The sequence below is a fragment of the Buteo buteo genome, unplaced genomic scaffold, assembly GCF_964188355.1.
Source record: "Buteo buteo unplaced genomic scaffold, bButBut1.hap1.1 HAP1_SCAFFOLD_55, whole genome shotgun sequence".
NCBI classification, from domain to species: domain Eukaryota; kingdom Metazoa; phylum Chordata; class Aves; order Accipitriformes; family Accipitridae; genus Buteo; species Buteo buteo.
Genome location: NW_027439221.1, coordinates 158,129 through 173,800, shown reverse-complemented (window position 1 = coordinate 173,800; position 15,672 = coordinate 158,129). Strand labels below are relative to the sequence as shown.

At 46.0% G+C, this 15,672-nt stretch overlaps 1 protein-coding gene across 1 annotated transcript; it reads right to left on the bottom strand.

Annotated features, from left to right (window-relative positions):
- Positions 1-7,512: 7,512 nt before the first annotated feature.
- On the bottom strand, positions 7,513-12,041 carry LOC142027767 (uncharacterized). The gene is given in 7 exon segments (XM_075021975.1): positions 7,513-7,680; positions 9,087-9,245; positions 9,507-9,637; positions 9,839-10,248; positions 10,250-10,925; positions 11,415-11,506; positions 11,887-12,041. Coding segments are annotated over 7 exon segments (1,791 nt in total).
- Between the last annotated feature and the right edge of the window lie 3,631 nt (positions 12,042-15,672).

The window sequence follows — 15,672 nt, the reverse complement described above, 5'->3', positions numbered from 1 at the left end:
GCAGAGCAGACAAGGACCACCAGGCAGAAGCCTTGCTGCACACACCACCCGCTTCTCTGCTGGATGTCCTCAAAGAAGCTGGGGGAGACGCGGTGGTGGAGTCCGAAACGTCAGAGGTATGGCAGCTCCATCAGGGGCTACCCTCCTACCCGAGACACGGTATCCCCGTGTTTGTTGAGCTGCCAGAAACGAACCGAGTGTCACACACCCGTGTGAACCCTGTGTTCCAAAGTGAGGCCCTTGGAAGAACGGGCTAATGCAAACCAGCCAGAGGGATCTTCTCTGTAGGGCTAAGGCAGCATTTTGCCAAACAGTCGCCTGCTACTCCAGGGTGTCCCTTGCCACCTGCTGACTCTGACATTTCTGTTGTAGGCACCCGTTGCTTTGGCTCCAGCCACCCCAGGGAGCACAGTAGACTCCCTGGGATGCACAGAAGGACTAAAGAGCGTTTCAGAGGAAAGAAGGTGAAATGAGTCAGCTTTGGGTAAATCAAGAACTGATTCTAGTTGATCCTGGCTTTACCTACCTAATCATACTGTGGGATGGAAAGGTTTGCAGGCTCCCCCCAGGAGAAGGAAAACGGAAAGAAAAGAAAGAGAAAACAGGCCTGGGCAGAGGAGAAGGAATGCCAACGAGAAAAGAAAAGAAGGAAGAGAGAAGGAGATGGGGACTTAAAAGAAGCAGGAAGGTCCAGCAGGTCAGGAAGCCCAGGTGTGTACCAGGCTCTGCTGCCCATCTTTCCCAACTCTCAGCGCTGCTCCAAGTCAGTCCGACCCGCTGGCAAGGGACGGTGCTGCGCGGGGCTTGGAAATAACTCCATGGCCACTCCCCAGCGGCTCCCCATCGAGCCCTGCTGCGTGGCACAGGGGCCCTGTGCATCTGTGCACGCATGCAGGTCTCCAAGTGCATTACCCGTGGGGATAAGGTGCCAGAGCCATCCCCTGGTTGATGCCAGCCATAGCTCTCTCTTCTGGGCTATGAACAATTCCTCGTCAACGGTGTTCCCCAAAGAAAGGGGAACCAAGTCATGCCTATTCCTGCCTTCATGGGTTTATCAGTGCTCTCTGACTCTGTCGTTGTAGGTGCCGTTTCCCTGTTACGGGCTGAAGCCCTGTGACTCCCGGGCCCGCCCCCCGCCGCAGTTGATGTTTGCAATAAAAGGATCTTTTCTCTCTTCTGAGTGTGTCTGCCATACGATATTCTGGACTAGGTAGATGGGGTTTTGTGGTGAGTCCTCGGGGAGGAGTCTGGGATCTTGCCTTGTCCCAGCATCCTTTCCCGCAGGCATCAGGGTTGAGTTCAGGTGCTTTAGGAGTGAAACCAAAGCACAGACTCACACAGGAGGGTGGAGGTTGGAAGGGACCTGTAGAGTTCCTCTGGTCCAACCCGCCTGCTCAAGCAGGCTCACCTAGAGCAGCTTGCCCAGGACAACGTGCCCTTGGGTTTTGAACATCGCCAAGGACGGAGACTCCGCAAACTCCCTGGGCAACCTGTGCCAGTGTTTGACCACCCAGACAGGAAAAAGTTGTTTTCTCATGTGCAGCTGGAGCATATCATGTGTTTTCATTTGTGCCTGTTGCCTCTGGTGCTCTCAGTGGGCACTCTTGAGAAGAGCCTGGCTCCCTCATCTTCATTCCCTCCCAGCAGATTTAGAGAGATAGATAGATAGCTAAGACACCCCCCCACACACCCCCAGGCTTTCTCTTCTCCCCACGGAAGTGTGCCAGCTTAAAAGCAGCAGGGAAAAGTCGGCTTCCTTGAGGCTCCTTGTTTTGCAGGTGACCTGGAGACGTGAGGTTCCCCTGCCAAGCTGGCCCAGGGAAGAGAGGCGGAGGGCTGGAGGGCACAGCTGGACTCCTGCTCCTGCAACAGCAGGGACTCGCTGGCCAGAAATGGCCCCGAGGACCCCGGCAAGGGGCTGTGCTCAGTGCTGCAGAGGAAGGCGAACCCCCCCGGGACCTGTGCCAATCTGCCCTGGGGAAAAACTCCTTCCTGAGCCCAGCCCTGGTGCCCCGAGCAGGGTCCGGGGAGCTCCTGCGGGGGAGCGCGTTTGGGGTCGGCAGCCAGGGACCTAGAGAGTGGTTTTATGAGTGTGAGTGAATTTGCTTTTGCAATGAGATGTGTACAGGCATTGCCAGGGCCTGGCTTTACTCTGGAAGTGACTGTTGTTAGCTGCTGCAGAATTGAAGAGACTGTGCTATGAACACCACGCCAATTAGGCTGTCTCCAGACCTGAAGCTGCATTAAATCTCGTGCCACACTAGTCTCCTTTTTCCTTTGGAGAAGTAGGCCGAGTCTTTGAAATTCTGCCACGTGACTTTATTTTGGGATGAATTGAAATGCAGTTGTTTCTTTAGCTTTGCTTATTAGCATTCTGCTGGAATAGTGTCAGATCCAGGAGGATTAACCTTCCTCCTTGTTTTGTTCTCTGTGTTGATTTTGGAGAGGAAGGCGTGTTGTCTGTCTTGTGGTGTCGTGTGGTGTTCAGAAGATGCTTGAAACGTTGCTCTTGTCTGTGACCGAGCTCTTTCCCTCAGCGTAATCCCTTTGGACAGCACTGCCAGTAGTGTGCGTACGTTTCTGAGCAGCCTGCAGGTGTTTGATCTCCCGATGGTAGAGAGAGCACTGCATTTGTTTGAGTTTGGCAGCCTGTCATCGCGCCTTGCTTTCTTCCATTCTTTCCACCCTCTTCCCCTCATCGCCGCTTCAGCGTCCCTTCCTGAATCGTACTTTTGTGTCCCTGCTGATTCCTGAAGACTTCATGACCACAGCGTAAGTCTTGGGTGGGTGATATCTGTCCTTCTGCTGTGGCGCGCTGTGTAACTCCTTTCATTAACTTCTTCCATATTAAGCAAGGAGAGGGCCTTTCTGAAGAGGAAGGAAAGTTCTCATCTCTGACCGAGTTCTGGCTGGGGCCCCTGAATGTGGAGGGTATGAGAGTGGCTGCCTGCCAGACCATATACCAGCGAATACTTGCATGCCGTAATTCCTTACACTCCACCCTATTTCCTTATTTCCAAGTGACACTTGTGCGACATTTGTTTACTTCTTAATGGGTTCAGCTTTTCTTTGAGACCTTCTCTCTCCCTGTGCATTGTATTGTGGGCCGATACCTGGCAATGAACAACTTTTGAGAAGCTGGCTTACAAAAGATGTCGTTAATAGGTGCGAACACAGTTTGATGCAGGCAGTACCCAACTCCCAGCATCACAGGGCCTAGCTCCAATGCTGTGAAGGCCCGTTCCTCTGCAGGTTTGCACTGTGGAGGGGATTGAGAGACACGTCCTGCCGGTTCCTTCTTTTAGTCCCTTGAGCAGAATGGCATTGCGATAGGCTGGAAGAGAGAGGTGCTGGTTTGAGGGCACCTTGTCAAAAACCCCAGTCCTAAAGGTTAGTGAGGATTGACTGAAAAGATCTGATCTCTCATCCTTTGTATCCTCAGATGCACAAAATACAAATGGGCAGAAAATTGAAAAGGAACAGTCCTTGTGGAAGACTGGATGTTTTTTAAGAACAATAAACTGGGAATTCATCTGCCTGCTAAGTATTTTCTCTGTGCAATGGGAATGATGTTTTGTTGTTGTTTAAACTCTTACAAGGAACGTAGCTCTGTTGCTTTTTGGCTGGGGTGGGACTAACTCTCTGTTTGTTTCACAGCGGTCTGGATCTCGACACCACTGAAAGTGCTGTCAAGGAGTTAGAGGTAGGAGATGAAGCAGGTCCACGGGAGCTTAGCTGAATGTTAGGCTGAGCAAATCTTTTGTTTGTTATGGGACGGAGGACGTTTTGTCAAATGCAGCATTTCAAGTGCGAGTAATGGGGAACTTCTCTAGAGAGTACGAGGGTGAAAAAAATGACGTAAATGAAAAGTGTCATCAACAGGCAGCATGAGCGCGAGTAATGCTTTTATCAGAAATACTTCAAAGAAGCTACTGCCTGTTGAAATTGGACAAATGAAAACTCCTATTTGTGGAGCTCGTTGCACCCCGTGCCTTGCTGGTTCCTGTTCAGATTCGTTCTGCAGTAGCACTTTCCCGTGGTTTCGCTCTCAGCCCCAGACCTGACCACTGCTTTGAACTTCTCAGGCTTGACTAGCTGTCAGACCCTCCTAGTTTTTCAGGAGCTGTGGCAGTACTGGTGAGCTAGCTTGATAGCAGCTAATCTAATGCTCAGTTGCACGTGCTTTCCTCATAGCTGTGGAGCTGTGGAAGCCAGCAGAGGAGCAAGCTCAGCTCAGTTGCTCTGACAGCTCTGGTCCACGTGCTACCGAGAAAAAGCCGTACCTCCCTCAGGAGTCGTGCTGCTCTCCAGCACGTCATGCGCTCTTCCTCGGCTATACTGTGCACACACGCAGGGCTGTAACTCAGTAGATTCAAGTTAAGAACTTCTTCCAAGGTACATCCAGGTAACTTAGATAGGAAGAAGACTATAATGAGCTACAAGCTCTTTCACACCAGGTCTAGAGCTCAGAATCGCTTTGAAAGGGAACAGTGAGGTTAGCAACCGTCAAAAAAATGCCAACACGTTCTCTATTTTACTGCATCTTACAATGCTTCGGGAACTCCAGCTATTACAGACTAGAATGTAAATAGGAGTCCAAATCTGTCCCTTCATTTCATAAAACGTAACCAATTCACAAATATTGAATCTGGAAATACAGTGCTAAAAAATGTGAAAGGCTAACAACTTGTCAAACCAAAAAATGACTTTTCTGCAAAGCAAATACTTTAAGAATAGACCATCCATGTATCCTATTGACCATTAAATCTACATATCAATGTCCAACAGATGTAACAATACAATTCAAACTGTATGCCAAGTCTAAATTAACTAAGCTTTCACTTTCATACAAGCAAAATTCCTTGCATCCCCTGACTCTGGCCTTAGCCCCAGCTCCACACAGACTTCCAAATCCGCCCAAAATGAACCCATGGCGAGAAAACCACCTTTTCTCATGCTAACAACTCTATTGTAATAACATCTTCAGAGGCCATACTCCAGGTCTCAGGGAAAAGTAAACCACTGCAGCGCTTAATACCACAACAGCGCATTAACTCGTTCACACCCAGACAACCTTGCCAAACAAGGAGGAGTTTTCTCTCACATTTTCTTGATTTATATTTTCACAGCTGTCAGAGAGGAAAGCATGTAGGAAGCAAGTTATGTAAACCACGCCATTAGGCTGAAGTCCTCGGTGTGGATCACACCTCCTTCCCTCTCCCACCTCCCTGCACCCTTGCACAGAGAAAGCAGAGGGACTCGATTACAAAAGGTTACATTTTCAAAGATTAAACTGGTCACTATTTGCATTGCTAGCTGTGTTATAATGCATGACACCGTACAACCAAAGGAGGAAATTCTCATTCTCACATTCTGCTGTCGGCAGCCTCACTGCTTTCAGCTTTGGTTTTCTTGTAAGACAGCAAGCACTGAGGCTCTGCTAGAGGTGTGCCTGGAGCAGAGACGGGGTTTGAGAATGTTACCGAAATCTCGGAATAAAAACTTATCAACACCAATTTAGTGTAGATAAGCAGACCCTTCTTTATTGACGGCTGGGTGCGCGGGCGAGTCCTCTCACGAACCACGCACACCTGTCACCAAAACAACACACCTTATATTGAACTTACTCATGCATATTCATAAGATTACAAAGACGTCATTTACATATTCATCAGATTTCCAGGAAATCATTTGCATATGTTAATGTCCATCACGCAGGCGCACTAAAGGTCTCTGGTGGTCTTCTAGAGTCCTCTGGTGGTCTTTCGTAGTCTTCCTCACTCGTCCGCTTCTTGACCTCTCAGGTGTTTCCAAGCAGCAAGCTGGTGTCCCTAACGGTTTCCTTAGCCTTTAAAACAAACACTACAAGACTACCAATCTTTGTCAAAACTTCTGTGGTTAAGTGATTTTGAACAATACTTAAATTCTTATGGTTACACATTATACGTTTTCTAAGCTCCTAAGTTCCTAAGGCTACATTTCAAACTTAACACTCCCATACTTACGCTTCACAATTTTCTACTTTTTAGTCAAACCAAACTCTTTCATGATCAGATTTTAACTTCTTTTATCTCGTTATCTAAGTTCTAAATGTTCCTACTAGATGATTTTAGCCAATTTCTCCGGCCTTGATACAGGGCTATACAGGGGATTTCACAGCAGATACTGGTTATTGGTTAAATATATAAAATGCAACATACATATAATTTTGCTAAAATATTAAAATTGAATATGATTAATTCTAACTAATAACAAATCAATGGCAAATCAGTAACATTTCCCCCCTTTGAAAGTGTTGAAAATTATTTCAATACTTTCACATCATCTACATGTCATTTATCTGCTACTATTTTGAGAGTCAGTATTTGTTTCGGCATATTCTGGTGGTGGACTACATTCTGGTGGAACAATTGGAATCTCTCTCATGATCATGCGATTGACTGCAATTCTACTGGTAAATTGTCTCTTCAGACAAGTATATAGTAGCATGATCATCAAAAAGACAATTAGTAACAGAAACAGAGTTTTGATTATAGACCATAACCAAGAGCTCAGATTCTATCCCAATCCACTAAAAATTTCTTCCTAGCCAATCTTCTGACATATTTTCTCAAATAGTTTTAGTTAATTTGAAATCATTTTAGAGTCCTCTACACAAATAGCCATATTTCAAGGTCGTAGCTAAAAGAAAAATTCTTTCGATTGCTGGGTCTTTATTACTACAATAATACATTTTTTTCCACATCTTTACCGAGATACTAAATTTTCTTTTTCCCATAATGAACTCCCCCTGTCATCTACTGATGGCCAGGCTGTATTAACTGATCCATCCCAAGTAAAGCACCGAGAAGTTTTGGCCATATATTGAAATTGAGACAATATGGTCATAGACCATACTGAACCCCAGCTAACTGTTTTTTCTGCTATGGTTTGATTGGTCTCACCACATTTTCATTCTATGACGCTCCGGCTTTCATTGCTTTTGACTCGTACATCATATGAACACCAACCCATAGGACTACCTACCGTAAACATGTCTCCTCTCATAGGACTACCTACCGTAAACATGTCTCCTATAGAGGAGGCTGGTATAAAATGATAATTTAATAATTTCAAGCAATCTTCTTCTCTGCCCATCTATTTCCATTGTTTTCTGATGATCTTTACCTGTTCAGACCATTTAGTCCCTGGCCTTTGTTTGCAATAGGTGGTTTTGTTTCTATGTTCCAGGGTAGTTAAATTCATAGTTAAAATTCCCCAAGGAATAGATTCCCCCACCGCTCTTGGTATCGGCAAACAAGCAGTAATTTGGGTAACATTTTGCAAGCTGGCAAATCTCTTAATCAATCTTAACATTACATTTTCTTCAGACGTTTTTTTTTTCAGGAATGCCAATCAGTTGTTCTGTTTCTACTTGTCTTTTGTTCCTAATCATCAAATCAGTCCGGGTTTCCACCATCATTATCTGCCGAGCTAATATAAAGAGAACAACCACAAACAGATATAAAAAAATTAGACATGTTTCAGAGTCAGTTTTAAAGTCTTTGGATCACGGCTAATAATCTTCCATGGAGTAGGTGCCTTCTTCACTCGGGTGTAGTGTATCCAAGCATCCGATTCTGCAATTTTAATAGCCGTAAAGGTGGTTAACAGTATCTGGAAGGGTCCTTTCCAACGTTCCTGCAGGGGTTCGGAAGTCCACGTTTTCACATAGACAGAGTCTCCTGGTTGAAAGTCATGCACCGGAACCTCCAGGGGTAATGGTCTGTTTCACACCACTGCTCTCTGAACTGCAGTCAAAGTTTTTCCTAAGGAAAGCAAATAGTTATACACATCCTGTTTTCCTTTTACATGCATGTTCGGGTTTGGTTCTGGAGATTCATAAGGTTTCCCATACAATAATTCATAAGGACTGACTGAGGTTCCACTCTTTGGCTGTACTCTGATTCGCAATAATGCCAATGGAAGCGCTTGAGGCCATTTTAAATTAGTCTCTTGACAAACTTTACTTATCTGCCTTTTTAAGGTTTAATTCCTTTTTTTTCTACTTTTCCACTGGATTGTGGCTTCCATGGGGTATGCAAATCCCATGTGATACCCAGAATTTTGCTAACATTTTGGACTACTTCTGCAACAAAGTGTGGACCTCTGTCAGAAGAAATTCCAATAGGAACTCCAAACCTTGGAATTACTTCTCGTAGTAACCACTTTACTACTTCCTTTGCTTGTGTAGAACGACAGGGAAAAGCTTCTGGCCATCCTGAAAAAGTATCAACCCCCACCAGGATGTACCGATACCCATTTTGCCTAGGTAGTTCTGAAAAATCTACTTGCCAATAATCTCCAGGCTCTGTACCAGATTTTATTCGACTCATTTGAACCTTTTTCCTGATCACTGGATTGTTTTTCAAACATACTTCACATTTTGCAGTTATTATTTTAGCTATTCCTAACATTCTGAGGGATACCACTGGTTTTTGTAAGGAAGTTACTAAGGCCTCTGCTCCCCAGTGACACTCCTGATGCTTTGTCTGAATTATTTCTCTCATCAAAAAGGGTGGAACTACTACCTGTCCTTTAGGTGTTACCCACCATCCGGCTAGGTTTTTCTTAGCATTTAATACTTGACCTAGCCTATCATCCTCCTCTGAGTATTTTGGTTCTTCCTTAGGGAGAGTTACTGTTTTGGAGGGAATTAATGCCATTTGCAATGCTCGTCCCTTTGCTACCTTTCTTGCCGTTCGGTCGGCTAAATTATTTCCAGCCATTTCCTTTATGTTTCCAATTTGATGTGCTTTACAGTGCATGATTGCTACCTGATCTGGTTTCTGAACTGCTTGTAATAATTGTAAAATTTCATCTTGGTGTTTAATATTTGATCCCTGGGAGGACAATAATCCTCTTTCTTTCCACAATGCTGCATGGACATGTACCACTCCAAAAGCATACTTTCAATCTGTCCAGATATTTGCTTTCTTCTTCTCACTTAGTTCTAAAGCTCAAATCAAAGCAATAAGTTCCGCTTTCTGAGCTGAGGTGGTACTTGGCAATGCTTCTGCTTCTATAACTGTGGTGTCTGTTGTTACCGCATACCCAGCGTATCGGACTCCTTGCTCCACAAAGCTGCTGCCATTCGCATACAGTTCCCAGTCCGGTCGCTCCAATGGTACATCCTTCAAATCTTCACGACTGGAATAAACATACTCAATAGCAGCCAGGCAATCATGTTCCAATTGTCCTTCTTCCTGTATGGAACTTAAAAACACAGCTGGATTTGCCAGGTTAGTTGTTTTTAAAATTACATCATCTTGTTGAGTTAATATTACCTGGTACTTCATCATTCTGCTCGGAGATAGCCAGTGTCCCCCCTTTTGTTCTAGAACAGTTTTCACCATGTGTGGGACATAGACTGTTATTGTTTTTCCCAAAGTCAATTTCCGAGCTTCTTGTATGATCATTACTGTAGCAGCTACTGCTCGAAGACAATTTGGCCACCCTTTACTCACTGTGTCCAGTTGTTTGGAGAAGTAACCGACTGGTCGTTTCCAGCTTCCCATCTCCTGGGTTAACACACCAAGTGCCAGGCGTTGTCTTTCATGAACAAACAACTGGAAATCTTTAGTTAAATCAGGGAGGCCTAAAGCGGGTGCAGACATTAAAGCGCGTTTTAACTCTGTAAAGGCCCTTTGCTGTTCTGGACCCCACACAAAGGAAGAGTTCTTTTGGGCCTCCTATAACGGTTTAGCTATTAGACCGTAGTTCATAATCCAAAGGCGACACCACCCTGCCATTCCCAAAAATGCTCTGAGTTCATGGATATTGTTCAGTTCAGGTATACTGCAAATGATTTCTTTGCGATCCTTTCCCAGTTGTCGCTGTCCTTTTGAAATCTCAAAGCCCAAGTATATCACAGTCTGACATGCTATTTGGGCTCTCTTCCTGAATACCTTGTACCCAGTTAGTCCTGGAAAATTCAAAAGGTCAATGGTTACCTGTATGCAGGTGACTCTTTCTTCTGTAGCAATCAGTATATCATCCACATATTGTAGAAGTAAATGTTCAGGCCTCGGTTTGTCCTGTTTCCAGATTTCAAGCTCCTTTGCCAGCTGGTTTCCGAAGATCGTCGGGCTGTTTTTAAATCCTTGGGGTAGTCTTGTCCATGTCAGCTGCATTTTTCGTCCAGTTTGTGGATTTTCCCACTCAAAAGCAAACAGCTTTCTGCTTTCCTTTTCCAAGGGTATACAAAAAAGCATCTTTCAAATCAAGCACTGTAAACCACTAATGAGTCTCCTTTAATGCTGTTAACAATGTGTAAGGATTTGGAACCACAGGATATATGTCCTTGGTTATTTGATTTACTGCTCTCAAATCTTGCACTAACTTATACTCACCCGAGGGTTTTCTAACTGATAAAATAGGAGTATTATATTCAGATTCACATTCTTCCAAAATTTTATACTCTAAAAATTTATCAATCAATTTCTTCAATTCCTGCCTAACTTCCGGTTTGATTGGGTATTGTTTAATTTTTACTGTTCCTGCACCTTCTTTTAAATCTATTTTCACAGGTGCTGCTAATTTTGATTTACCAAGAATATTTGTTTCCCATACTGTAGGGATCACTGCAGCATCCACCTCTGGTGGAATTTCCTGCTCCTCCACCTTTTCTTGTATCATCAGGATTTCTCCCGGTTTTGACTCAGGTATTTTTTTAAAAAAGAGTTCTCCATCCTCAAAAACAATTTGTGCATTTAATTTGGATAACAAATCCCTTCCTAACAAGGGTATCGGGCATTCTGGTACATACAAGAATTCATGTGTAATTATTTTATTTCCAAATTTCAAACCCAGGGGCTGCAGGAATGGTCTGTTTTCTTCCCTCCCTGTGGCTCTTACTATGTTTGCTGGTTTTGTTCCAATTTCTCCTTTACAAGTATTTAACACCGAAAATGTTGCTCCTGTATCCACTAGAAATTTAACTTCTTTTTCTCCCAGCTTAATTACAACCAGAGGCTCAGCTGGGTTCCCCTCCAGTCCCCTTCATTCATCCAAAACCATCATTCTGGCTATCTCTTTCTGAATTACTCACCTTTCCGTGGTATCAGGACGATGGATTAGCCAGGGATGCTTTCAGGCAATTTAGAAAGCAAACAGGAAGCACATTTTTCACCCACACGTAATTAAGTCGTGGGACATATTGCCACAGGATGTCGTGAAGGTCAGAAGGACAAATGGACTCAAAACACCATTACACAAATTCACCAGAGGTAGTTTATATGTGTCTATTAAGCGCAACACTGCGTGCAGCATTTGGCTCAGAAGTCCCTGCACTGCTCACAGATGGAAACCAGGAGCGTGTCGGGGCAAAACCGCTCTGTAGGAGATCCCTCTTTTGTACCTTTTGCCCAAATTACCTGGACTGCCAGAGTGGGTATGGGCCAGGCAGACCTCCAGTCTGATCGCTGCGGTGACCGGTCTCACATAGCAGAGCCCCAGCACGTCTGTCCTACAAGAACCGTTCACGTTTCCCCTGGCAAAAAGCCCAAGCCCTGACACTCACCGCGGCTGCCATCATCCCCGCTGTTGCCCAGTGCAGCCGGATTTTTTTCCTCTTGCTTTGCATTGTGGCTGGTTTTTCTTTTGAAGGGGGTAGGGAAGGAAGAGGAGAGGAAACAGAGGTGACTGGAGCCAAAACACAGCCCCGAGGCAATAAACTAAATGCAAGACACATGTTCTTTAATTCTAGCTCAGCAGCCTCCGACACACGGGCTTCCTAGGGACAGCACCGAGACAGGACCCGATAGATTTGTGTCACACAGTAGAAGGGAAGTAAAAATAAAGTTTCCATTGGATTCTTTTTGTTTGTTTTTTTTCGGGAAAACCCACTGCCAATGAAGTTTCCACGATGGAACTGCAGCGCCAGGTTCCCTGCCGCGCAGCGAGCAGGCTGCATATGTGGCCGTGAGAGGGAAGGGGCCGAACCGCTCCTCGTGCCGGTGCTCCAAGTGCCAGTATCGGACAGGGGCACCATTATTCTCCATCTGCTCCAAAAACACTCTCTTTGCTCCTCCCCTCCTCCCTCACTAAGGAGCCTTTGAGTCCACGTGCCGAAGGAAAATCATCTCCGGGCTTTGCCTAAGGACTGGCCCCGCTGCTCGAGAGGGTCTGCCAGGAAGGTGCCGCTTGCCCCGGGGAGAAGCTCCTGCTGGGCTGCCCAGGGCAGGACGATGAGGGGGCAGAGGCTGGGAAGCGAGGAAGGCTCGTAGGAAGCACCCCTCATCCTCGGAAAGAGCCCGAAGAGGGGAGGTCTGGGCTTCCAGGGGCTGCTCGGCGGGGGAATGCCGGAGCGTGCCTCGCGGCCGGCGGGAAGCTTTCCCTGCGGAAGTTATAAATTAGGCATCTCCAGAGACCTCATTCATTTTACCCGTAATAAAATTACCACTTTTCAAAGGGGAAAACCCCTTTGAATGGCTTCAGTCAAACTAACCCCACGGGACGGCTTAGCTCAGATGCACGTATGCTCAATCTCAGGTTTGCGGGCAAGAATTATAGAGCTGCTTTGGGGACGTGGCTGATATTACAAGCAGTGTGACCCCTTCAAAGCCCACCCCAGCTACGTTCCTGAGGTCTGATGGGGCACAAAGCACCACCACTGCATCTCGGAAAGGAAGATGCAAATACAGCTACCTTGTTTCAACCTCCCCTGTTCCTTTTCTGACCTGTACTTTTCCCCCTGCTCTTTTCCAAGCAGTCCATATCCAATTCCCCCACCTCAGCAATGCCATTCACCCTTGTCCATAATGAAAAAAACAACAAAACCAAAACCCCAAAACAAAAAAACAAAACCCAAACAAAAAACCCCCACACACCTGAAGCTATTAATGCATCAGTTCAGGCTGAGACTTTTGATTTTAAAGAAAGAAGGGTTGCCTATTTGTTACTTGCCAACACCTCCTTATTTTGGTTAATCTTACCCTACAATGTTCTATTTGCTACAGCTTAAAAAAAAAATAGGCAGCTTACAACACAAATAGGGAACAGGATGTTTTTCCATGCTGCAGAGCCAGAGGAAAGCGAGGGACACAGAGCAGACAACAGGAGCGCTCCCCACACCAGCTGCCAGCAGTTACTGCCGATTCCTGACTTCGACACACCCCTCAAAGCGAGGGAAAACACCAGCTTCGAGATGAGTTAAACTTTGTCGTGAACAATATAAAGTAACACATTCACCCCCATGCGCGCAGACTAAATAGTCCAGGGCTGCTCTAAGCTCTTGAGGAAAAAAACCCCACCACTTCCAAACTAACATGCGTTTGTTTGAATCTGATGACTATGGACTGTATCTTGGAAAGCTCTCTGGGATATGGGAATACAGCTGAGGGAGACCCATTTGCTTCCAAACCCTAAAACTGCAGCATCTGCATTCCCTTGGGATGGTGCTACCACCTCAGGACTGTCGTTCTGAATTTTGTTCTTCCTCTTCTACTTTGACATTCAGTAAGCAAGCCTCCTGGACTGCAGCCACCCTGCTCCTACATCCCACCGGGATGACAACAGCTCCATTTCACCTGTTCAGCGAGACTCCAGCATCGGGACAGGCTTCAGAGCAGAAAAAAAGTCTGTTCACAATGAGTCAGAAGAGCACTGGTGTGAGGTGGAGAAGGATAAGACAGTACCTGCACAGTACCATGCTCGTGAGGGACCAGCATCTTCCCAGGAGGGAGGGGGCTGCGGCGTTACCCACCCCGTGCAGAGCTGCACCTTCCCTGCAAGCGGCTCACCCCAGCGAAGCCCCAGCCCAGCCACTTCCACGCTTTTATTATTTTATACTCCCATGTTCTGGCCAGGTCGCAGCTAGAGAAAGCTGCAACAGTTCTCTCCTCCTCACACAACCACTGACAGTTTGTAGTTCTCCGGCCCAGCATGAATCTAGCCCCAGGGGACAAAGCTTCCCTCAGTAAAGAAAAAGCTGGGGAGACAAATTCAGAAGACATGCAAGCGAACTCCTCTGGGCACTGCACCTGCATCAGACTGACACCGGAGCGCAGGGCTCTTCATTTTCTCTTGACCTTTCATCTCCAGCCTGTCCACCACGCCAGGCACTGGCAGGAGAGAGCTACAAGGTCACACCGCCCTAAGGCTGAAACGCAAACCCTCCTCAGGAGGTTGGCTCCTGCCCAAGAGAACTGGTTTAATTGGGGGAGACCTCACCTAGCAGGGAAGGTACTCAGTAAGGCACTGTTGGAGCTGCTGAACCCAAGTTACAGAGCTGAAGGACAGACAACCTCCTTCACAGATACATGGCAGCTTTTTTCCTCCCCTCGGCCAGAAACTCTGTCCGAGGAAAGACGACTGGCAGGCAATTTGAAACAGCAAATCCAGACAGGCTGCCTGCAACCGTGGCAGAGAGCTCAGCATGCCACACACACACCCCACTCAGGTGCTCAGGCTATCAGTAACGTTAACCACCCACAGTGCAAGAAGCCAGCTACCAAATTTCTACCTGGGAGATCACGCCTGAGGGTGAAAGGCATCCCTCAGCGGATACTGGAGCCTAGCAAGGACTGAGAAACCCTGTGAAGTGAAACCTTCTTCCTGGGGTGAGAAGCAGTAAGGATGGACATTCTCGAACTGCGCTAACGTCCAGACCCACTACTCCCCCACCAAAACCCCCGATGTTTTATTCTTCACATATCACTTGCCTAAGCAGCACCAAGTTGTAGCCAGAGCATCTATGGGTTGTACGTATACTCTGCAGTGAACCCAACGGATTTGTTTTAATCCTTGAGATCTGGAAGACCAGTATGTGGAACTCTGAACAACTGTGTGCGCATGTGTACACATCTACAGACCACCAAAGCAGTACTTTTGAGTTTAACACACTTTGCTCTGTGCAGCCCAAGCATAGTCGGTCCAGCCCAGGCCTTTGCTTCTTTTCCACACAGTGGAATACATTCTACTGCAAGAGTAGACTTTCCCAGTTGCAAGGTGCTCCAACACCAGGGTGAGGACAAACTGTTCACTAGGACACCAAATTGCACTGCTTGGCTTGGACAAGAAACCGGTCAACATTTTAAAGAGGGGATTTTATAGCCCGCACAACAGACTCCCAAGTTTCACTTTTCAACACACAAGTGTGGCAAAAGGGACAACCCCAGTCTAGAGTAAATGAATTCCACAAATATATAACAGTTTCAACAGCCTTGAGTACCGGTGCTCAGACTAAGGCTTTCTAATAAGTAATTCATCATAAAAATAAACCCAGTTTTCAGCTGGAAGTAAAAGGAAACCCAGGAGATTTGAAGCTTGACCTTTCTACATCTGTTGAAAAGCCATCAGGATCTTATCGGACCTGTTTAGCCCATGGAGCTCCCTTCCCAACCCTACATCGCAAGAGGTCAGGAAATGAAGGCTCTCAGTCATCACAGTTTGATTAAGATGGCTTAAAATTCGAGCTTTAATTGAAAGGGAAAGAAACATTCCAAAAGGATATATGTTTCATAGACTCAACTGAGTTACCAAATTTAGGTTTCATTGGATGTTATTGCAAACATGAACATTAAATCATAAGCACCGAATAGTAGAGAACTCAAAAAAAAAAAGATATAACCATACCATATCAGAAGGGATCGGACCAAATGCTTTTGTAGGCAACTATCCAAATGTGATGCA